General features: G+C 37.1%; 1 protein-coding gene across 1 annotated transcript in view; it reads right to left on the bottom strand.

Annotated features, from left to right (window-relative positions):
- Positions 1-24,866, bottom strand: part of LOC127221896 (low-density lipoprotein receptor-related protein 1B-like) — a 318,509-nt gene extending 293,643 nt beyond the window's left edge. Inside the window, exon 1 of the mRNA XM_051183849.1 lies at positions 24,408-24,866. Within this exon, the coding sequence (XP_051039806.1) occupies positions 24,408-24,582 (175 nt within the window). The 5' untranslated portion in view covers positions 24,583-24,866. The remainder of the gene's footprint in view (positions 1-24,407) is intronic.
- Between the last annotated feature and the right edge of the window lie 387 nt (positions 24,867-25,253).

Raw genomic sequence — 25,253 nt, 5'->3', positions numbered from 1 at the left:
CAAAACCCTCTTCCATTGTGAGAAGGACATGTTCACAACACTGATACCCAAAATGACATGAATTGGTATTAAAAGTCCCATCAGCTATTCCTCAGCAATCTTTATTCTTGTTTCTAAGGGGACTATTTTTCTATCTGGCATGGAAGAAACTGGCACTCTTTGATTTAGCAATGCCTGGCCTCAACCCAATCTTCTAGTTTATTTAAAGCTGGGCATTTTGAAAATATTAGATTCAGTGCTGTGGGTGGGGCAGAGATGAAGTTGATACAATTCAGTCATAAAGATATTCTGAGTCACTCCGCATTTAGCTAGTTGGTGCTGTTATTTATGCTCCACTATTATAGGTTTAATGTGTTCAAAGTCTGTCTCTTCTGCTCACCAGGGTTACTTTGCTTGGGTCTTATCCCAGGATATAATGGCTACACATTCTCACATTTTTTTAATGTTAACTGATCATTTAAAAAAGTAAGGAGGGCATTTGTGGTACATGTCTTTATTTCCAGCACTTGGGAGGCAGAGGCACGTGGATCTCTGTGAGTTCGAGGACAGGCTCCAGAGCAATACAGAGAAACTCTGTATGGGAAAAACAAAACAAAAAGTATGAAATAATCTATACCTTCACTGGTTTTGTGAAGCACTGGCTAAAATTATGGTTTTGAATGGAACAATCTCAGAACACGCATTTATTTTAGAACACTTGAGGACACCATTGACTGTTAATTCAACTGTCTTAAAGCATGTTTTTTCCATGCTGGGATAACACACAGAAACAGCTGATCTGAGCAAGTAGGAGCTCATGGTCCCCAGATTAACAGCTGGGGAAACAGCATAAGGTCAAACCAGGGCCCCTGAACATGGGTGTCAGTTGTGGGACTTGGGAAGGCTATGGGGATTCTGGAAGTGGAACCAGCATTTATCCCTAGTGTATGAATGGGCCTTGGGGGCCCATTCTCTATGGAGGGATACTCTTTCAGCCTAGGTACATGGGGGAGGGCCTGGGTCCTGTCTCAAATGATGTGACAGACTTTGATGATTATCCCATAGGAGGCCCTACCCTCTCTGAGGAGTGAAAGGAGAATGGGATGTGGAGATGGTGGGGGGGATGAGAGGACATGAGGGAGAAGGAAACTTAATTGGTATGTAAAATAAGATTGTTTTTAATTTAAATAAAAATTAACTTAAAAAGTATACCATGTTCCAGGCCTTGGGTACGCATGTGTGCAGGCATACATGCACATACCCGCACACATACACACACACACACATATACACACCCTTCCCTCAAGAGATTCATACTCTAAGAGAGAAGATAACAATTGGGATGCAGCCAGCATAAGCTTGACAAATGTTGGACAATCTTTATAGTCTGACATGAAAGGCATAGAAACACATCAGATACCTAACCTGACTCCACATGTAAACAGCAGCCTTCAGCTTCACCAAGTGCCTAGGAAATACAATTTTATTTAGAGAAGATGAGGGAGGGAGATACAATTAGAGGGTTTCAGAAATATCTTGAGTATTCTAGAAGTCATTCTAGGAATGGGATGATGTATGGATTGGACTTTGTGATTATTATAGAAAGAGCTGTATAACTATGTAATCTAAATTTAATATTAAAGCTATGTCATTTTATTTATCGAATTTCAGTTAAATATTTTGTCTAACTTTGACATATTCTATAGAATTACTAATGGCAACAAGATGTTTCAGTGTAAATTCCTTATAGCTGTATAGTTTGCAAAATACAGTTTTAAAAGACCCTCAAGGTTGAATTAATACAACCTGTGAAACTTTCTACAAAGCACAAATAATACAAGCATTAAAAGAGTTGTCAATACGAATTTTAAACTGTGCATAGCCCTGGGGTAAGTGATGGGTACTGGAAATTCAAATCATCTTACCAAGATGGTGGTCCATTCTGTATCACACTAGAGTGACTGATATAGGATGATCACAACTTCATTGTCAGCATAGACTGCAACACACATAGAAAGCAAGCACAAACAAAGCCAGGCAGGTAGAGCAATGGCATTGCATGTGCAAGTTACACAGGGTCCCTTGCAGAAAGTGTCAGAACTCTGTAGATGATGCTTCTTCCTCTATTTCCAAAATACTGGGATTTTTTACTTGTAATTAATTAATTAAGTAAGTATAGTTTTCAGGTAATGTACAACACACATTTTCTTAAATAATATTCATTATTCTGTTATTGTATTTCCATATATAGGATTTACAATTTAAAAACACCCAGAAAGCATGGTTTGTATTCATTAATATATGGTTTTTAGACATAGAGCAAAGGATTACCAGCCTACAATCCATACTGCCAGAAAACCTAGGAAACAAGGAGCACACTAAAAGAGAAATACTTGGTCCCCTGGAGCAGGGGAAAGGGACAAGATCTCTCAAGCAAATTGGGAGAATGGGGGAGGCTAGAGGGAGTTGCAGAGAAGAGGATGTGAGAGGTGGGTATGACAGAGAAGGAAGATTGAGTCAAGTAAATAATAGAGGAGAGCAAGAAAAGAGATACCATAATAGAGTGAGTCATTATAGGTTTTAAGAGAAGTCTGCCACTATGGAAATGTTCAGATATACAAGGATGACCCCAACTAATGACCAAAGCAATAGTGGAGAGGATACCTTAAATGTCCTTCCCAGATAATGAGATTGATGACTACCTTATATGCCATCCTAGAGCTTTCATCTAATACCAGATGGAAGTAAACTCAGACACCCACAGCTAAACACCAAGCCAAACTCTTGGAATCCAGTTGCAGACAGGGAGGAGTAATGCGCAATGGGGTCAAGACAAGGCTGCAGGAAACCCATAGACCCAAATAAAGGCGAGCTCATAAACTCCAGTCTGATATCTGAGAAACTAGCATAGCACTGACCCAGATTCCATGAATGTGGTGTTAGTTGTGAGGACTGGGAAGTCTATGGGGCCTCTGGTAGTGGATCAGTATTTATCCCCAGTATACAAATAAACTTTGGGAGCCCCTTCCACATAGAGGGATACTCCCTCAGCCTAGACACATGGGAGAGGGCCTGGGCTCTGCTCTAAATGATATGACAGACTTTGAAAACTCCCCATGGAAGGACTCACTCTCCCTGTGAGTGTGAGCAGAAAGGGGATGGGATAGGGATTGGTGGGCAGAAAAGGGGAGGAAAGGAGGATGCAGGAACTGGAATTGACATGAAAAACAAGCTTGTTTCTAAACAAAACAAAACAAAACAAACAAACAAAAAAACACCCAGAAGTACAAATGGGTCTTACTTGCTCCAGTGAGTTTCCCATCACAATGATTTTCTGAAGGTCAAATATGAAGTCTCTTAAAATCATGAGAGTAAGATGGTAGAAACATAACTTAAATAAGGTCCAGTCATTAAACAAAAAAGGCACATATATTCTCTATCATCAATTTTCTGTAATTTCAGAGTTTGTGAGTATGGTAGATTATTTTTCTCAAATCAACTACTGCTTATTTTCAAATGCAGGTAAAACAGCAACATCAATTTTTGGTTTAGCTGAAATAATTGTGAATGTGAACAGTGTTTTCAAGTTCTTTCCTAAGGGTATTAATTGCAAGTAGTTTATCTATTAAGGCACAATAATCATAAATAAGTTTTAAAATCCCACTACAGCATGTTACCATGTTATCAGTGCCACCTAAAACAGCTGCTCCTAACAAAATATATCCATCAATGGATGAAGAGAGAATAAATCTTTAGAGTCCTTTGCTATTTTAGTGATTAATTAGCAACACTGCCATTCATGGTTTAGTTTCCTGTTTCTTTTCTCTTGAAATGGAGGCTTTGTGGAATTCAGAATAATAAAAGGACTACCAGACTAAAGATGGCAAAACAAAACAAAGGCATTTAAAAAGTCAACAGTTCCATCTACTTTACAACAGTTTTTGTACAACATCTACATATCTTATTTGTATAAATATATAATGGGCTCATTAAGTTTTTTTAAAAAATTATCAGTATTGTTAATTATTATTATGTGTGTATGGGATTTTTCATGATGTATGTCTGTTTACCATGTGTGTGCTTACTGCCTGATAAAGCCAAAAGAGGCCATTGTACCTGTATATCTACAGGTAGTTGTGAGCCTCCACTGAGGTGTTGGGAATCAAACCTGGCTCCTCTAAAACAGTAGCCAATGCTCTTATCCATTGAATCTCAAGTTAATTCTTTTCCAAAAGTGATAAAAGACAAAAGTAAAAAAAAGCAAAACAAAAATCTTCCTCATGCCTGTCATTTGGCATCTGGTTACTTCTCCTTGTAGTGGCCATAGGCTAAAATCTGGCTAGTTGAAGTGATTCACCAAGTACCTTTATATCAGTCTTCTTAAGTGTTTCTCCTAATACTTCAGATGAAGAAAACTGAATAGTCCAAGTGAGTCATGCTTCATAAGTCACAGAAACATGCCAAATGCAAGAGCTCATTTACTGATTCCAGTTTTTATGAAAAACACATATTATCTGTAAAATGTGAAAATTATATGAGAGAGGGGAAGAAGGGAGGGGAAAGGAGAGAGATAGAGATAGAGAGGGAATCTTGCCTATCTAATAAGAAATAGGCAGCATTATCCTCAATACTCAGAAGGAGCACATATGGATTAGATGTTGGGAGGGAGCATATTCCCAGACACAGTTATTGCTTAATGGGATCCGTGACCATACATCCATTATGAGGGATAAACATGGCTCCCTGTTGGCTCCCCAATGCCACTGACAGTTGGTAGTTTGGAATTTAGCTCACTTTAACACCTCAGACATGTTTTAACTTCTTTTTCCCAGTTCTATAGTATTAGAACAAAGTTTCTTTCTGTGAGAAAAAATAAGAGTTATATTAAAATAGGAAAACTTGGACACTGCCTATACCAGCTCTGCTGTTGCCAAGAGTAATGCTTAGGTAAAGAGTCCCTGATTCTGCCATAGGCAAATTAATATTGAAAATACCTATGAGTCTTTCAGACTTGAAAAAATTTCAAATAGTGGCTTTTGGTAATGTTACATCTTAGAAGTCAAAGGAAGCACGGGGCTTACATTACACACATTTCATTGTTTTCCATGAAAGTAAAAAATATGGGGAAAAGGAGTATTTTTGAATTCTGAGCTTGTTTATTTAAAGAGAGTTCTTCACCCTGAGGAGAAATCAATATGTACATCAAGCATTCCTCTCAGAACCCTATCTGAAGGAAAAACAGTAATACCCACGAAACAGTGTCAACATTCAAGTGTGGTGCCTGGCTCATCTGTTCTTAATGCTGTAAAAGAGGGCATGGATAGTATTCGAAGAGAAAAAGCCAGGCTCTGGTTTTGTCTTCATTCTAGTTTTCTGACAGAAAATCTTTAACATGCAGACTCTGTAGAGAAAGCAAACAATCCCTTATGTAAATTCATCATTTACAAGCATTGAACATCAATGTGCTTTTAAAAAGCATATCATTCTTCCTGGAAAAACAGTACTTTTGAAGAACAATAGTATTCATACAGTACAATGATACAAAGGAGGCTCTTCTTTGCTCCTACCTGCATATTTACAATGAAAATATGAAAAGCCTTTATTAGTAAAAATAAATACAGAAACAATCACACTTTTAATATATGACAGCAAAGATAGCCCATCCTTCAGTACCATCCAGTTTGGAAAGGCATTCATAGATCAGTACTCATTTAGTCTGTTTTTGTTTTTTTGTTGTTGTTGTTGTTTTGTTTGTTTGTTTTTTGTTTTGTTTTTCAGGAGTACAGTCTCATAGATGCAGGGCAAGTACTCTACCATGCTCTCCCACTGAGCCACATAGGCCCTTGCTTCTTGAAATGACTTTGAAATGGTGGCACTTATTTACTGGGTTGCACAGGACTCCTCCAGTTATCTGCATTTTCATCTGGTGTTAGTATGTACTGAGTATTTTGTCTAATATTGGAAATTGGCACTCCTGCTCTTCACTAACTCTGCTCCTGAAAGTCTTTGTATGAGATGGTTTCTACCCAGGAAAAGAGTTATCTGTAGATTTTTTAAAGTATTAAATAGAAAGATGCATCTATGGAAAAATTCAATCCCAGATTAGGGCAAAATGTTGATAACCAGAATAATATCTAGATATTACTCCTTTCTTTTCTCTGCCTTACTTCTTTGTTTACAGCACAGATTTTAGAATGATCTATACAGCTAGCTAGATCCAACTTTGTCAAATTATGAGCACTAATAAATGCCAGTACAAGCAAAACTGAGGCATTGGAACCCTAAATTATATGTATGGTAATTCAATTATAATAATGCAAAGCATGTATTAAAGAAGGGTTTGAATTACAGGTTACATATCACTACTCTGTACTCAAAACACCTATTAATCTCTCTGCAGAAGGAAAATGAAAAACATTCACAGAGGTCCTGAGAGACTCTGTAGGTCTTAAGCAGGTGCAAATGATGAAGCCTGGATTTGAATATAGACTAATTGCCTTCAAAGCTTAATCTCTCAGCCTCAGCCTGATGTATGTTTTTGATGCATTCTGGGATCAATTCAAATTTAAGTTTCTGAAAGTCCTATGTACTTTTCACTCATTATGTCAAAGAAGAAAAACAGAAATTGATCCCATGATGAAGAAACTATACAGTAATTAAACAACCTTGTGTCAACAAAGCATGGTTTTGCTTTGCTTATTGGACAATTGATGATCAAATTTAAAAAATTAGGTCACTTCTGGGGTATTTTATATATTTTATTGAAAATTCATATAATATATTCTAATCTAATTATGGTTTTCCCTCCAACTCTCCCCATATTCTCCCACTTCTCCACCCAAGAAACTCTTAGTGAGAAAACAGCTTCTTCCTCTCATAGGGGCATAGTGTCTTTCATTTTCACTAAACAATTTGGTGACATATTAAACCGCCAAGCAAATCAATCAATCTATCTATCAATCAATCAAAGTAAAGGACAGGAAACAGTACCTTTCATTACAATGACAACTTTGAATAAATGACATTGCTTTCTCCATGTATAGAATAAATGCCAATCTCAGGTATGTTTTCACATAACGCTACATAGCAGAATGCTACTTCTACAACAGACATTATAACTATGAAAATTATAAAGCATCCATTAGTTAACTCCTTCTTGAACCAGACACCATCCTACATGTATTTTCTAAAGACCTCAAAAGCATCATCCTCATTTTTTTCAAAATGAACAACTAATATTTCAAGAAATAAAATATGTAGGTACAGATCATCATGTCAATAACTTCAACCATTTCTTTCACAACTAGCACACAAACTCTAGAGATAATCTAGAAAATATTCTATCCATAAATGTTCAATATTAACCCAATCTAGTGTGTATATCAGACAAAACATCTGGAAAATCCTGGAGTTCGAGGACCTCACAAATCTTTCTTCTTCCTTGGTCCTATATTGTCAATAGGAACACTGCTGCAGACAGGATAAACTCATAGCACTTCAGACCTAGACAAAGAACTATGGAAAACTAAGGACTGCTGAAAGAGGGAGAGTACATTGTTCCCAGGGAACTGTTCCCTGATTGGTTATCCATTTTCAAGTGGTCATCCCTGAAATCTTAGACATAAGACAACATTAGATGAAGAGGTTATAATTTTACATATGCATATACATGTTTGTGGTGTGTGAATAACAATTAAAGAAAAAGAAGTCATGAATTTTATTGTAATGGACTTCATGGAAAGTGTGGGAGGCAGGAAAGAGAAAGGGGAAGTAAATTAATCTTGTTCTAGTTAAAAATAAAAATATACCTAACATTTAAAAAGAATTATAAAAAAATTAACAGCAAATATTGTCATAATGGCAAAATAGTTTCTAATGGCATACATGATAAAAATCTGGAGTGAGGATGGCTTAATATGAAAGTAGAGTTGAATGATGTATTGATGAATAAGAATTTGTAATTTGTGATTACCCAGGAATTTAAAAGATGAGATGAACGAAAAACAGAAACTGCAATACACATTTAGTAAAGACTGAAGGAATGAAAAAGATCCAACAAATATAAAAGAGAAATAACGAATATGGGAAGTTTTGGTGTCAGAAACTAGGATGATGTTTTAGAACAGGGTATCCTTCTTCATGTCTCCCTGTTCTGCCACCTGACATTGTTTTCCCATTGTCTAAATTTAACAAAAACTTTTCAGAAAAGTACTAAATGTTAACATCATCTTATTTTCTTAGCTTTTTGTTTGTGAGCTTAGCCTTTCATGGTTGATCCATCTCTCCAGCTCTTATTTTTCTCTGATGTGAGCCTCTGTTTCTCAGAAGCCTTTCTTCTCTCTAAATAGTGCTGCTATGTGTTCTGTAATTAACATTGAGACATATTCAGGTAATCAAGTCTTATCTCCGTGGACTCTTTAATGCCTCCTCCAAGCTAACACAACATGCATTAGGCATGTTTCTCTAGGTGTAAAGACAGCAACATGGAGAGAGAGGAGGGGGGCATTGGGGAGAGAGAGAGGTAGGGTAGTTTAGTGGCTTACATTCAAAAGGGCCTAGGTAGAGCAATAGTGGCCTTCCACACACTGAAGAGCTGAGAATACACACTTAAGTTAAGGAATCAGGGTGTTAAAAGCCTGAAAACTCTTCCAGACTCTCAGGTTTACATTCCATATTGAAACTTACAGAAGATGAATTGTCTTAGTAGCCAATGATTGTTTTGACTAACCAAGACAGACTCATCAGCAAGAAGCCAAGGCAGCAGACCATACTGCCTTTCCTCAGACTTCATATCTGGACCTAAAAGCTCTGCCATTTCTGAGAGCAGACCTTCTCGTCTGTCATGCTTTCTGGAAATGCCCTCACAGTCCCAACAGAGGTGTGTATATCTTAACTGGTTTCAGCTACAGTCAAATTGCTGATCAAGATTAGTTATCACAGTACACTGACAGATATATGGGCTAGCATGAAATTTAGTGTAAATTAAAGAACCAGGGGATTCTCTGAGATTAATTATGAGTTCGTATTCTTAGTGCAAGTTTTATTCAAACTAGATGCTGTTAAAAATGTCTGTCGTGAGTCAACAGTGTAGAAAAAGATCACTTCAGTGGTTACAGACAGAATGTAGCCATAGCACATCTTGTTGAGGTGGGCGTCTTTATGCATTATTCTAGTTATTTTACCAGGCAGGAAGTAACACAGAGAGAGGCTAAGTGACTTGCCCAAGGACAAAGAGTGAGTCAGATGCAGAGCTGGGAATGTAGCCCACTTTTTCTGGTTCCCAGTGTACAGCTTTTCTCAGCAAGCCATAATGCCTTTCAGATGGATCACTTCCTAAAATGTATTAAGTTGTTAAAAATTCAATATGGGTGCTATCCAACTACCCTGTCTTTCGCTGCCTCACAGTACCTGTTCTGTTACCAAAAGATAGACAAATGATCACAAAAGTAACCTCATATCTTTTGTTTTTTTTTAAATACCCTATTGAAATCGGTTATGCCTAAATATCTATAATGATTCTAAGACATTAAAGAATTAATCTGTACTTGGGTTTTAGAACGTCAAAGACTAAAACACAAGTTTAAAGTTAAGATAAGGTGGAAATAAGCATACAGGAAAAAAACATCAACGACAAGAATGTTAAAAACCAAGCAACAAACAAACCAAAAATATTGTGTTCACAAGAGGAAGAAGAAACTAGGTGAGTATACATTGAGTAAATGGCTTTTCAATAAGATTCTGGAAATTTGTTTTTATACAAAACTATGGTTATTTCCACAACTAGGATTCTGGTACTCACTTCATTGAGAATTCTCAACCATTATTGGAGCCTCCTTCTTTTAAACCAATTACTAAAGACACATGATGGTAACTAAACCAGAAATGGCATGTAGGCCAGATGCTAACTCTCATGAGTCGTTCAAATATAGTTCTGGGGAACATCACCAGTTGATCCTTATTCCCCTACCAAGGGAACATTCACTGGGTAGTGACAGTCCCAAAGGTAAAATCCATTTACTATGTCTGCATGCATATGTCTGTTTACTCCCTGTATATAAAACAGACATAGAATAACTACACTAACATTTTCACCTGTTTTGCAGTCATCCTGTATGTAACCTGATTATATGGCTGTGACACTTCTCATCTACAGATACTCAGCAACTAGAGTGCAGAGATTTTTTATTTGAAGCCAATGTCCTTGGCTTCTTGATAAAACATCAACAAACACTAATTACCTCTTGCATTTAGCTGAGATATTCTTCAACAACTTTTAAACAGTAAATGTTGAATTCCTTAATGAGAATATTTTTTCTATAATCACACTGATTCAGAGTTTCAGTCATATGATAACCATAAATTAGCTGTTCGAACTTAAGTACTGAGCAGAATGATGTCTTTCAGAACTTTAAAGCACAGAAACAGAACACTGCTCTTTACTCTTGCTGCTTTCAGCATTTGACACTTGAAGTGAGAACATCTAGCTAACAGACTCTGTGATATTAAGATTTTGTGAGGTTCTGGGGAGTAGAGACCACTGAAATGGAGGCACGGAGAATACATAGTGGCACTGTTGTATAAAATATATGACAGCATTTTTGTAAAAAAAGAAAAGCTACTAAAAAGATAGGGTATGTCAAGCTGCTGGAGGGGCCAATCTGCATGATCTCTCAATGTCAAAGCTGAAATTGTATGAACAAGAAAATAAATAATGACAGGATTGGTTTATAATAGAAATAGTTGAATCAATATATGTTAATTTATAAAAGTCTAAATAAATAAGGAAAGATAGGTAGTTCTACATGAAGGAATAATTACAAAATAATGTAGAAAGAATGAGCAAGATTCCAACTCATCCAGTTGTAAGATGAACAATGTGACATAAACCATACTTCTGATGTTGTGGCAAATCAAGGAAAGCACTGATGTGTTATGCTCCTGTCAACATCACATCATCCCCACTGCATCATGTGAAAGGGAAGGCAAGAGTAAATTGTAGGAAATTTTGCAAATGTCTTAAGAGCCCTCCTCAATTGAGCACTGGACCTGAAAGTAAGCAGTGACAGAGAGGTGAAGACAGATGTGGGACATACATAGACAGAATGGAGTTATGGATTTCATGTGAAATACAAGTTACAGTTATGTTCTTCCCTCTGAAGTTTGTAATTAATCATGTTTATTGTTCCAATACTGTATTTTTATTTCTATATTATATTACCAATAAACTCACACTTAACAAATTTATGCACGCCTAAAGTATTTCAAAAGTGAAAGGGTACTCTTTAAAATTGTCACTTTTCCTGGGCTAATTCCAATATGACACACATGCATGCAATCCAAGACACTGGCATAGAGCTGTTCTTTGTGAAATCCCAGCATTCCAAAGGGCAGAAAAGATGAGACAGTTATCCATGTGACCTGTTTGTGCTGAAGCACAAGTTTGTACTCTCTTTATTTTGCAGTATAGTCTGTTTAGTCTGTTCTTCTACCCTCTTTGGTTCCTATCTTTTCCTATTTTTTTTTTCCTTTCTGATTTCAATCATGATCTACATGTGACCAAGCAATGTTATGTTCAACCATGTGGCCCCTGAAGTGCAACAGCTGCATTCTCCCCCAACTCCACATCCCCTCATCATTGTTAGTGTATCTGCTTCTTAGATGACTCTCATTGCTTTGTTCCGAAATCATATTTTGGCCTAGTATCGTAAGTCCTCTCTGGGTTGTTTAGAACAGTTATTTTTTCTCTCTCTCTCACTGTCTCTCCTTTTGTTCTCCTTTATGCCCACAGGGAGAAACAGCTGTGAGTGAAGAGCATGGTGGGGTAGTATTGAACTTTATTCTGTATAAGTATTTTAAAGTGTTCTTGTGTGTGTGCACTCACATGCAGGTGTACATGCTTGTGTATGTTCTGGTGTGGATGCAAGTGTTCAATTTTGATGTTGTCCTTGGTTACTCTCCCCCTTATTTTTTTGAGGTGTAGTCTCCAAACCTGAATTTACTATTCATCTAAACTGGATTGACAGTAAGTTCCTGAGATCCACCTGTCTCCATCTCCAAAGGGCTAGGCCTGCAGATATGAGCAATTACACCAAGATACCCAGATTTTATATGGAGGCTTGGGATCAAATTAAAATCCTTTACTAACTGGGTCATCTTCTCAAAATGTCTTTACTATTCTTTCTGCCAAAACCATGTCCTACAACAATAACAATCTTATTTCAACACAATCTAGGCTCTGGAGCAGCACTTTAGTTTGTAATTTGTAGCATTATCTTTATGATTCAGTCCAGAACTTTGTTCTCTAATGCTAAGGACCTGCAATGATCATAGCCTTTCTGTCTCCCCATTGACTAAAACACTGTTCATCCTTGCCACAAACAGTGTTATTTGGGGGTTTGTATAACATTGAATGCTATATTTATGAGCAATATTTAAAACATAGGTATTTATCTATCTTTATACAAAATCCCAACCTCACTTTAAAATTCTGAAGGTTTTGACCTCTGGTGGCTGTAGTCTCACAAGCTGCCTCTTTGCATTATTTGGTGCCATTTCATATGTACCTATCACCCACAGCACCTTCAGACCAGAAATCTGTTTGTGGAGTATGTCTAATATGCCCTTTCATATGTAAAGGTCACTAAATAGATCAAGTACAGTTATTAGAGATGAGAGCAGAAAATTTCAGCCACCTTGACCTCTGTGTCTGGAGTTCTCAGTAGCTACACCTAAATTGTTTCCTTCTGAAAATATTGAAGGAATTCTGCCATTTTTCTATTGCCTCCAGATGGGTAGGAACATCTGGACAACTTCTTCAGGTTCCCATGGGATCTTATTCTTTGAGGAAATGCTATCATTCTTCTTAATGATGGAGTTTCATGAGCATGGGCATCAGGTCTCAAGCCTTGTATGTGACATTTATGTGACATTGTCATAGAGACACTGCTCTGAATTTCTCATGAAAGAGCCTTCCTAATCATCATTAGCATACACCAAAATCTTGATGAATTTGTTTAGTAGACTTAGTCTCTGGAAACTTAGTTTTTACTTAAGTAACTTTTTTGCTACCCCTAGATTTATAGGCTGTCTTACCAACTAGCCTGTTATCTGAATGGACTTTGTCATTCCCCTTGGCTCCATATAACAATTTTAAGCTCTATTCCAAGACAGAACATATCCCTTCCTAGATGCCCCCACTTTTTGTCTGAGAATTTAGCCACTATGTTTTGCCTTACCTAAAATGTAATCAAGATCTTTTAGCTCTTGTTGATTATTTGTTCTGCAATGCTCTCCTTAGAAAAGAAATAAAGTGCTTAGCAGACTACCATGTGATATGAGCAGAGTTCTAGTCCATGAACATAAATTATACCTCATACTCAGAAGCATACAAGAGACTTTTCTTCCTGCTGTTTTCAGTTGCTCAGGTTAATTTATTTCCAAACTTTTTGGCACCTCTCTGCTGAAGTACATAGCAGACAGATTTACAGTGAGCCCCAAATTAAATATTAATGCAAAATCTTCCAGCCTCAAATTTCATTTGGTTCAGTCACTTTAAAACTTAATAAAATTTTGGTATATACTTCATATTTAACTTATTTCAAGGCATGGTGTTGATTTTAGCACTGAACTTTCAGATCCAAATTATAAAAGAGGTTTTTGACAACATGAATGAAAAATGAACTGAACTAAAAATGTCTACTAAACTCACATGTACATATTTTACACAGAAAAGAAATTGGTTGAGATCTTTCGCTTCAATATTTTATGTAGGCATTTCTAAAATTTTATAGTCTTGGGTTTGTATCACTTCATCTCAATGTATAGCAGACTACTTAGTGATGTTTTCCTTAAGTCCAGAAACAGAACAGCTGAAAACTATGCATTTACACATCATCACTCACAAAAGTCTGGAAGCATTTCCAGATTGATTTTTCCCATAATGCACATACTCCTTCAAATACCATGAAGGACATATAAGAGTTGAGTTTTTACAGTGATCTTATTTCCTGGGTCTCTGTGCAGGTGATCTCTAAGTTCTAAAAGAAGAAAATTAAGTGAAATATTTGTGTCACTAGGCAGATATTTTAGTAGTATTCTGGACTGCATATTTTCACTTAAAATTTTCAAAGGAATATCAGGTTTTGCTCAAGATAGAGAATAGGTGTGTGTGTGTGAGAGAGAGAGAGAGAGAGAGACAGAGAGAGAGAGAAAGGATGAGAGACAGAGAGGATGAGAGAGAGAGGATGAGAGAGAGAATATGAATAATGATAACAAACTTGAAGGACCTAACTTCTAAAACCAAAACCCACAAACACCAAACAATCTTCAATACATTAGGACCTGGTATAACTAACTCACTCAGCTTAATAGGAACAGACAGCAACACCATTAAACAATTGTATTCATTATTTATTATAGCCCCTCATGGTGTGAAGCTTTTCAGTAGCATTCAGAACATCTGAATGCCTTCTCTTCATGCTCCTCTTACATTCTCTTTCCTCTGTAACTCCAACAAGAGCCAGGAAAATCTGAAGTGTGTGTTCTGGCGCCACAACAAGTTTGCCTTGAAAATCTAGAGTTACACAGTTGCCTAATTAATGTGTGTATTGCTTGTGCTGGCTCTAGTTTCCACAAACCACATCAAGGTTCGCATGTATGAGGCAGCACACACAGATAAACCTAGGCACAAACACCATGAGTTCTGATGGACCAAGTAGCACTACAGTACATCATAAATTCTAGTGCTATACTTTCATTCTGTAAGATGGCTTCCCATTTGCTGTCAGCACCTCTCTTCGAAAAACTTTGGATTTTTAAAGAATTTCTCACAGAGTCAGATGAGTGCAGTCAGTAGTAGCTGTGTTACAATTTCTTCCCTTTTCTAACCTAATAGAATATTCATAACCAGGAACATGACTGTCAGTTGAAATTCTTCTCAATCATGTAAAGGTTTAAGGTACAATTGAATAGGAGCTCTCTGCTAAAAACACAGAGGATTTCTTCAAGAATAAAACATAAATGAGCCTCTATGGGACAATTCCTCCTCTTTTTTGCTCTTGCAATGGTTTAAATTGGTAGGAATAGCAAAAAAAAAATAATTGTGGTGTATTTACTAATACTTAGAATATTCTTAATGTTCCTAAATGCATTCTTTTAAATAACCTACAAAAATGCTGATTTTGCCTTTATGATTCCCAGATACAGTATACCTATTAAAGAGGAAAAGAACATTGTTATTGCACATTCTAAAATATAAGTACAATGATATTATTAATAAAAATATGTTACAGGATCAAACATAATCATTTAGTGTCATGTGCTATGGTGAGTTAAAATGTATGCAAGTCAATGAGAGGCATTCCAAAGTGGAATGCATCCATTCCTAAACCATTTAAATTAGGTGTTCTGTTGTTTAGAATATCCATCTTTATTTCTAAAAACTAAACATGGGAACTTTACTTAATGCTTCATCTTCCCTATATATTGAAGGGCATAGGTTTCATTATTGCAGAAAATCTACTTAAAATTGGTCATCTTCTCTAACCAGGTAAGTCTTCCTGTGGAGGGACTGGGACATCAACCCAGCCATAAAACATTATAGTTATAATTTTCCCTGCTTACAAGATGTGCTGGAATACAACTGGTACAGAACTTACGAGGGTGGCCAACCAACTTTGACCCATTCCACAAGTGGAAGCCCACACTTGATACTACCTGGATGGCCAAGAACCAGAGGCTGAAAAGCTCAGAGACATAGGATAGAACCAAACAGGACAGAAAAGTAAATCTAAGTTAATGAAATGATTCCTAAAGATAGTCTGCTGTACTCATAGACCGACTAGTATAATCATCATCAGAAAAGCTTCATCCAACAACTAATAGGAGTAGACACAGATGCACAAACAAACATTAGGCAGAACTCTGATAGTCCTTCAAAAGGGCAGCAGGAGGGAGGATTATAGGAGCCAGAGAGAACAAGGATGCCACAAGTACAAGGCCCACAGAATCAATTCAGAAGGACTCATAGCAGCTAACATAAACTGAAGAAACAATTAAGGAACCTGTATGGATCATCTACATATATTTTATGGTTGTGTAGCTTGGTATTCTTGTGGGACACCTAACAGTGGGAGCTTGGGCTATCTTTCATGATTTCGCCTGATTTTGGGACCCTTTTCCTTCTACTGAGTTGTCTTGTCAAGTCTTGATATGAAATATATGTCTAGTCTTACTGTGACTTGTTATGCAGTGTTCAGTTGATGTCCCTGAGAGAATTAATCTTTTCTGAAGGGCAATGGTGGAGGAGGAGGGGATCTGGGTGAGGTGGGTTGGGGGAAGAGATTGGAGGGCAAGCTGCAATTTCATGTAATATATGAGAGAAAAATAAATAAAAATTAAATAAAAGATTTCAAATGGAAGATTTCCATTCCATCTTAATCTGATCTCACTATTAGTTTCTTTTTATACCAACACCATCATCCCAAGACAGTTTCAAGGAATCTTTAACTCTATCACCTTCCCTTTGTGTAGTAGAATGCATTGTAACAAAGTAAGTTCTTCTTTGAATGAAGATGTAATTGCTAATTATTCTAATTGGGAATAAATCCACACCCATCCCCTCTTTGACATTGAGCTAGCTGACCTAGTTAGCTAATCTTACTTCTCTACTCCACAAAACACATATAGTCTGTGCCAGATATGCAAGCCTTCTATTATCTCTAAAGATGAGCTAAATGATTCTTTTTCAAGGTTTACTTGAAAAGTTTCTTTCTCTACTTATGAAGGTGGTCCCCTTTGTCATTTGTTTGTAGCCCACACATCAACTCTCTAAAAGAATTTCTATGTTATAAACAGCAAAGCATTTCTCTCAATCACTTCATACTTTTTTCTTTCTTTGTAAAGTGATTGTTATATATTTCTTATGTAGGTTGCTTCCTGGCTGTTTTTTCTTGCTTCTCATACTAAACACCCATGGCTTGGCTGCATTATCTAACTTGCCACTTGCTTCATTCTCAACATTTGAACAGTATTCACCATCAGTTTGCTCAACTTTATTGAATGAGACAGTAAGTAAAGGGAGAACCAAAATGTTATGAATTTTTTGAGGGGGAATCATTATGTTTTCAAAGGGGAAAATCAGTAAATATTATGTTATAAATTTCTTACTACTAGCAATTTACATGGTGCTAATTCTACAGTTAATATTTATAACATGAATTTATGTTATCCTATACAGGATACATTATGTTTTACAGATATTATTTTCTGTGTCATTATGAAAGATCCTAGGAAGTGATCATGTTTCTTTTTGTATAGCGAGTTAGAACAAAATTACTTAATACTTTGTGAATATTAACATAGGCACCTTGGTTAAAATAGAGAGGTAAAATAAACTTTTTGCCTTGTATCCAAATGCTAATATAAACAGGAAAAGGAGCCAAAGGAAAGCTATTGTAAGTTATTGCTCTCCTGAGTCACTTCAAAATATCTGACAGAACTATCTAGCTAATTAAAAAATAACAAAGAAAAATATTAAAGTTCTAAAGTATACTTGTTTTTAAATTATATACTCATGAAAGTTGCCTTCTTTATGAAAGTAACTTGAATATACTATTGAATTTTCACCCCATCAGTATTATGCAGATGATTACATAGTCTTTATAATCATGATAGTAAAATGGCTTCTAAAATTTGCTTTATTTCTGAGTCTGTAATGGCATGCATTTGCTATATTCAAAGTATGAATGACAAATGATCACAATCCATAATGCCTTTTCCTCCATATAGCAAGGGTCTTTTGAGCTCATGCAATTATCACTGCATTTTCAGAAATAATACATGAGAAAAGTGCTTTTAAATTAATAGAGATGAATAAACTAGAATATTTTTATTACAACATACTTAGTATTTTTAACATAAAAGTATACCATTAAAAAAACTGTGAAATGTATAGAATATTCAAAATATCCTGAAATCCCAGATTTAAAATTTATAAAACAATAGTTTATCAAAAGTTTGAGATGTTATTAGGACCAAAATGTTCATTGTGAAAGTTCTTTTCTTAGAATCTTCCTAGGAAGATTCCTAAGGAAAAGAGAACATTCTAAATACAATTATGTTTTCAGCACTATACCTATTTTATTTTCTAATTGATAAATACCTTTAAAATACCCTTAGAGCCCTCACAGCATCCACAACTAAGTTTCTATTCTCTTCTTCTGGCCCTTACTCACATCTTCAATTCTCTTTTCTCATATTAAGAAGAAAAGGAACGGATGACAAATTGTCATTAAAGAAAAACTCAGCAGTATAAAATTTCTTAAGGAATTATGCATTCATATTTCTAAAGTTAAGCTGTCTTGAAGCTTGAAGGATGGAAATGCTACATGTAAAGTTAGGAAGGACTGTCCTATTGATGGTAAGAAGAAAACAAGAGATAAACTGAGGAACCTTGATCTTTGTAAAGAAGAGACACTTTCTTTCCACTAAAATGAAGTCATTCTCCAACAATACCTGTCTTTGGTCTGAAGGACAATGAAGTGCATGCAACTCAGGAAGTAGATGTCTGACTGTTAATAAGAATACACTTTGAGATAAAATGTAGCACTTGTAGTTTAGCAAGATAATATGTTCTATCTTCTCCCAAAAGTTTTATTTCTTTTCCTTACTTAAAGTTAGAAAAAGCTGAATATGAAACTGTCCTTTCTAAAAACACCTACATAAGGACTTTTGTCTTTTCACAATAATATCAATATAACCTTATCTATCTATTGATAAAACTTTTCTAATATGAGTATATTTAACCTAATCCAAGAATAAGAATGAACAAAGGAGCCAATGTTAAGAATGCATTAATTGAAATGACTGATTCTAAAGGAGAAATATCTCTGAAAATTGTTATACATTTAGACCTAGTTCTAAAAATGCTGAGAGAAAATCTCAGATGTTGACAAAGTATCATTACTTGACAACTAGATATATCTATCTGGACTCTCTCATCTAATAGTTTTTTATTTTAATTTAGGAACAAGTTAATTCCATCATTTGGTTTACTTCGGACCCTCAATCAAATTAATTGTGTTTCTGTAGGTTCAGTCTAAACCAATAGGGTACGAAGAAACAGAGAGAAGGGAGGATATGTCGGAAACAGAAGTATAGTAGGAGAAAGAGGAGGAAGAGGTGAAATGGAGAATTGTATTTTCTGAATATTGCTGAATTCAGAGAAGTGCAATAAATAATACATATTTTCTAACTTGGCCATGTAGTTTTACGAGGGGAGAAAGAGGATACCACAAAGCAAATATAGCTCTAAAGTTGTACAGGCAGTTCATTGAAGAAAACTTTCAATATAGGAAAGCATGTACATTTTTCAGGTCATTGCTTCTGATTCATGATGGGACCGTCTGGAGGGTTTAGTCCTCTCTCTTTGTTTGATATTGAGACCCAGTTGATAAAAATTCTGCTGCTTAAATAGGAGATTATATAAAATTGAAAACAGTGACTTGATGTTATTTTTAACACAAAATATCTTAAATGTGACTTAGGTAAATATAAATTGACACAATAGTACTTGTCTAATATTAATTTTAACACATAAATTCTACAGATATGTCTGTATTTGGCATTGTTCAATATTTACCTTTTAGGATATTAGGTACCAGTTTAATTTCCATGCCTCTGAGTTAAATGTGAAGTTATAGAGTAACAGGATACTAGAAGCAGAGAAAGGTGTTCCTTCACATTTTCAGTATTAGCTTGTTAGATTACTGTTGTGTCCCTTTTAAAAACCAAAATTTTGAATTTGATTCATCCACTCATTGAGGTGCATATATTAAATTTTCCATTATTCTCAGATTAAATTTGGCAAGCTAGATGTCTGCCATAAACTTAAGATAAGGCTTTCATGTAAAACCTAATAGTTTTCTGACACTAACACAGCCAATAGTGCATTCTGGTTTTCTTATTCTGAGCTCACGATTGTGCTAGCACTCATTGCCAGTATTCTAGTCACTAAAAACCATTTGAGTGGCAAGCTTTTGAGGCTTCTTCACTGGCAACTGGTCAGGGCTGGGTAGGTCTCAGTGAGAGCACAGGTTCAACATGCATGAGACACTGTCTTCAGTCCCTGCACTGAAAAACTGAAAGGGGGCAAAGCATTTTGACACATGTGTCTTCCACTTTCGGATTGTGTGAAAACAAAATATTAGCCATATGGAAACTCATTAGAGCACTGCCTGCTTCAGGTCAAGAAATATTTCAACAGTTTTTCATTTCACATTTTTATTTTTGTTTCTCAGGAAGGCATTAATCACAGGCATAGGCATTTTATCTTCAGTTATAAAAATAAAAAAATTTGATTTAATCAAATATAATTTGGAATTTTGAGGTCATAGTGGTATTTTATGGTCTTTGCATCAAGGCTGTCATTATAAGAAAGATATGTAAATCCAATCACATTTGGATAGAATCTACTTGCATTGGTTTGACTAGTGACATCATGTTGTTACAAGCATGTTCAGCATTTAGTATTAATTCTACTTTCTTTGAATGTATCTATCTGGAATGAAGACAAGTGTTTCCTCTGTACAAGAATTGTTTTGACAGACAGGCACAGAAGAGAGAGCAATCTATCCTTGTGTCTGACTGGAGCTTTTTCCCACACAGATTCCCTGTAACCAGGAAAGAGTTGACAATGGCGATATAGTTCATGTAAGACATAACAATTAGCTACAGAAACAAACCCAGTAATATTATTATTAGGATAAAGGTCATTTAGAGAGAAAATGTGGAGGTCCTATAGCATTGCATTTCCAGCTCGTTTTTACTGCAAATAGTTTCAAATGGTTCCTATCTTTGTGATATTACTTAGGCTCTGAAAAGAGATTGACAAAGCCACTAACAAATAATGAATACTATGAATCCAATGTAGATGTGCAAGAAATCTGTGTATACCTTTGCCTTTAGTAACAAGTAGCATTTTTAAGGGATATTGAATCCCTAAGAATACACAAATGATATCATCCAGAAGCAACCAAAAGATTTCTTTCACATTTATTTAAAAACAACTTCCATATTATTAACTCCAGAGTAGTTAGAACTTCAGTTTTCTGGGACAGTCTCATGCATTCTCCATTCTTACAGATATAGTGGCAAACAGGATAACACTGGTGAAAGGTGCTCTAAATTATTTTTAAACTACAAATATTTTCATAGACTGTTTAATATGGAATTAAAAGAAAAAGTATGCAAGAAATTACATTTCAGCTAAAGATAATGTCTCTTTCAACCAGTACATTTCTCCCTTTTACTGTTTATATAATTATTGTTCTAAACATTTAAAATTTTTCTTGTGTTTTCCTATTTAAATTTACATTTAGAAATTGGGAGGAAACTGAGTCAAAATGGAAAGACTGCTTCAAAAAAAATCTGAACATTTTATCAAACGAGATATGAATTTCACAGACATGTGAATTGCTGAATATTCTTTAGGAGAAAGAAAATGAAAACTGCAGCCTAAATAGTTGCTGCCTTTAATGGTTTTAAGCAGACACAATAAGAGGACAGAAGCAGCATGAACACTAATTATTTGGAAATATGTCTTCATATCTTAGCAGCCTTAAGGTCTTTAACTTGTCTTGGTTCTCCCACCTCCATTTCTTTTCAGAAAATTTGACAAATTGAAGCATACTTTGTTTTAAGTCTTAATCATTATCATGCAATACTTTGATATGCTATGGCATCATTAAATGACAAATTAGTTGATTCTAAATGATTTTGACTTATCCTCCATTTGGCTGTTAAGACTCATAAAGACATTTCCTTTTGCAGATACAATGAAATCTAATAAGAATAGGCAAATACATACTTTGCCAGTATAAATATCAATATAAACTAGGCAAACCACACGTAACTGAAGGACAGGTAGATGCATATGGGTTGAACACTAAACATACAAAGGAGGTTCAAGTATGCTTTTTGTCGTTTTTGGTGTTGTTTTGATTTTCAGCTATCAAAAGAGTTTGGCTTCTGCTACCAAACTTCACAGGGATGACAAAGTAGAAAATAATACAAGTACCTACCCCTAGAATGAGAAGCTACCTTTACCTCTAAGTTTCTGGAGAACCCAGACATGGTTTCACACTTCAAGACACAAAGCTTCCCCTTATACTAGTAACTCACCAGTATTTTCACATATATTCTCTTCTTCAGGGGCCATTGCTACTGCCACAAGCCTGAAGGCAGCAACATCTCATTAACCTTGTTCTTGGGTTATATGCCATATCTTCACTGTCAGCATCTCAGTGGGGGTCATCTGTCATAATACAGCTACATTCTCATTTTAAACACTTAACAAGACTATCTCTCTCTCAACCCCTGCACTCTTTCTTCCCTTCTTAAAAACATATGAGAATCACTCTTGCAGTTTTCATAGCTAGTTGTCAGTTTTAACTGTTTTCTAAGTTTTGAGAGTTTGATTAGATGCAATGGAACTCAAGTTAAGTGTTGATCTGCAACTATATATGCTTGCACTCTATGACAGAGTACTTCTTATATTTTTTTCAGCTGGAAATTAGCAATCAATTAAGTTATCACAACTGACAATTATTGTCCATGTAACCTTAGAAGCCTTAGATGTTCCTCTCTTTTCTGGAAGTAAATTGACACTAAATACAGTTCTTTAAGTTAATTTTTTATCTCTTGAGAAAGCTGATTTATATTTTAATTTTTTTTTTATTGTGTACAAACTTCTCTCAAGAAGTTCAGTCACTCCCCTCAGGTAGCATCAGCAGTTTGCTACAGTAATACACAAAGGTCTGAGGCAGGGATGAGGTCAGATACCTAGGGGTGTGGGGGGGGCACGGGGGTGTATTCCTTCACAGGGAACCCAGGACCAACAGACTGCCTGTAGCCTGCTTTGCCAGCATACTAGGCTGGAAGCTTGTACCTTCTCCTGTGCTTCAGCCCAACTTCAAACGTTTTTGCTAAGGGAGGTTGAGGAGCCACTGTGACAGATCAAAGCCACTGTCATTTCAAGTGAGAGCCACATTCTTTCATTTTATCTGTCCCATTTTCAACTCTTCCACAGCAACTTCAAGGCAACTTAAGCAAGTTCAGAATCTTTATGCTTTGGCAGCAGTGCACCTGGAAGATTACCAGTGCCACTCCTAGAAATGGCATGGGTAAGCTTGCCCTGGGTCTAGGGACTGGCGGCCAAGAGTAGGTTAAATAGGACCATGAAAACACATCCGGTGCTGTCCTATAATGAAAATAGCTCGTACTCAACTCCTAATTCCTTTCACCTAAATCTCCTGTATCTTACAATGCAAGACCTTGGTTACTTGCTTGCTATTGACATCTGTGTATTGAGATTTTAATTTTTTTGTTCGTTTATTTCCTCCATCATAACTAATTTAAAAAGCTGAATTATATGGTTGTCGTGAGCTCAGTTCAGGATTTATGGTACTTTTAATTTTCCTTTAAGGAGTTAACCCTTCCCAGACTGGTGGCAATGTAAATTCCTTTGCTGTGGTTTCCCCCTTTTCCCATTTTAACCCACATACCCTAGTCAATGACAGTAAATCGGAAAGAGGAACTGTGGGATTCCAGGTCAAAAGTTTCAGAAGCTTGGTGTATAAACCCTTCCTTCTCTCTGGGCTCCCTATAACTCCCCCCCTCCCGAACTTGTCCCATTCCTAGCTGCTTGATGAACAGCAAGTGCAAAGTACTGTGCTAGATAGAGTCAGGCTCTCCACTTGATAAGGCTATCAAGGTACCCTGGTGCTGGATCACAGACCTTCCCTGTCAGAAAAAGCAAGTTCAAGCAGGTAGATGCTCTTAGAAAAGCCCTGAGGGTTTCTCTGCTGGGTGCCCAACCTAAATCATCCAGGGAAAGGGCTACTGAGAGAGGAGACAGGGAGGAGCTCTGACACCTCTCCCCAGATGCAGAGCTGAGGAAGTAAACCAGGAGCTAAGTTGGGAGAGTAATTATCTATGGCGGAGAATCATGAGGCTAAAGCCCTCAGTTGAGAGCCAGCGCCAAGGGGAGTCTCAAAGAAATGCGAATTCTAATTCAACATCTGCAGCGCTCGGGATGCCCGGGTAGAAGCCACAGCCAAGTCCAAATGCCCCCCCTACCCCGGAGGGGGGGGGATCGGCAAACAAAATCAGGATCTTAAAATGACCTAGGGTAAAATGTGGGGGGTGTGGAACACTCTGGCACCTAGGTCAGAAATCAGAAATCCTCCAATATCTCTCTCCTCCCCCTTCTCTCCCCCCCAGGAGGCTAGCGCACAGTAGCCAGTGGGTCCCGGGAGCGGGGATGCCAAGGACTTAAGTTTCACACTCAGTTGTCTGCCAGCATCACCCAGCAGAAAAAAAAGAGAGAAAACGGGGAAAGTGGTGATGGTGGTGGGGGTCGTGGCCCTTACCTTGGTCGGCTCCCACAGTCAGCACCTTGGCATTAGGCAATAATCCCGAGAGAGTGAGGATGGCGAGAAGCAATTGGGACATGGTGATCTTCCCGGTGAGCCTGTGCTGCAGACTGGTCGGTGGCACCCTCGGCCCGGCCGCGGCTGCTGGCAGCCTGAAACACAGCCGCGTCATTTACGAATGTCACTGGAAATTCTTGGGTCGGTGGGTCCAGCCAGTCCTCCTTGCTCTGCCAGGAGCAGGTTGTGGAAGGTGTGCAGAAGCGCGCCTGCGGAGAGTGTGCGAGCGCCAGCCAGGCGCTGTATGTCTGGACTTTTCGATGCAGGGGTACGTCTGATCTTACATCACGCAAGAGGGGCAGAGAGATGCCCGCAGATGGGAATTCACTATTAATCACCGAGGCCTCCGTACACCCCTCTGTCTCCCGCAGAAATCACATCTATTACTAATAAGCGGCGATTAACACAACAAGGAAACAGCCGCAAATGAGAACGCCACAAATCACTGCTCTTTAAGCCTCCTTGAAGAGAAAGTAACTCCTTGTTGTTTCTGTGGGGATCTGGATCCTTAACGAAGGGGGAACTGCAGTGGACCAAGCCAGCCAGGCGCCAGAAAGCATCATCAGCCAGCTAAGAAGTCCCAGTTCTTGCGCTGAGCGAGCAAGCGGCTTCTCAGGCAGAGGTTTTGATGCCTGGGCTACAAGGAAGCTTCCTTTCTGGGAAGCCAACACACATCAGGACCGTGTTTCTCTTAGGGAAATGGTTTCCTCCACTTGACAGCTTGCAGAGCTTTCTCAACTGCACTAGTAACTTTTATGCTGAGTGGTACCTGGGGACAGAGCTGCA

This window comes from Phodopus roborovskii, unplaced genomic scaffold (assembly GCF_943737965.1).
Source record: "Phodopus roborovskii unplaced genomic scaffold, PHOROB, whole genome shotgun sequence".
Taxonomy (NCBI): domain Eukaryota; kingdom Metazoa; phylum Chordata; class Mammalia; order Rodentia; family Cricetidae; genus Phodopus; species Phodopus roborovskii.
This window is presented reverse-complemented; position numbering and strand designations above follow the sequence as displayed.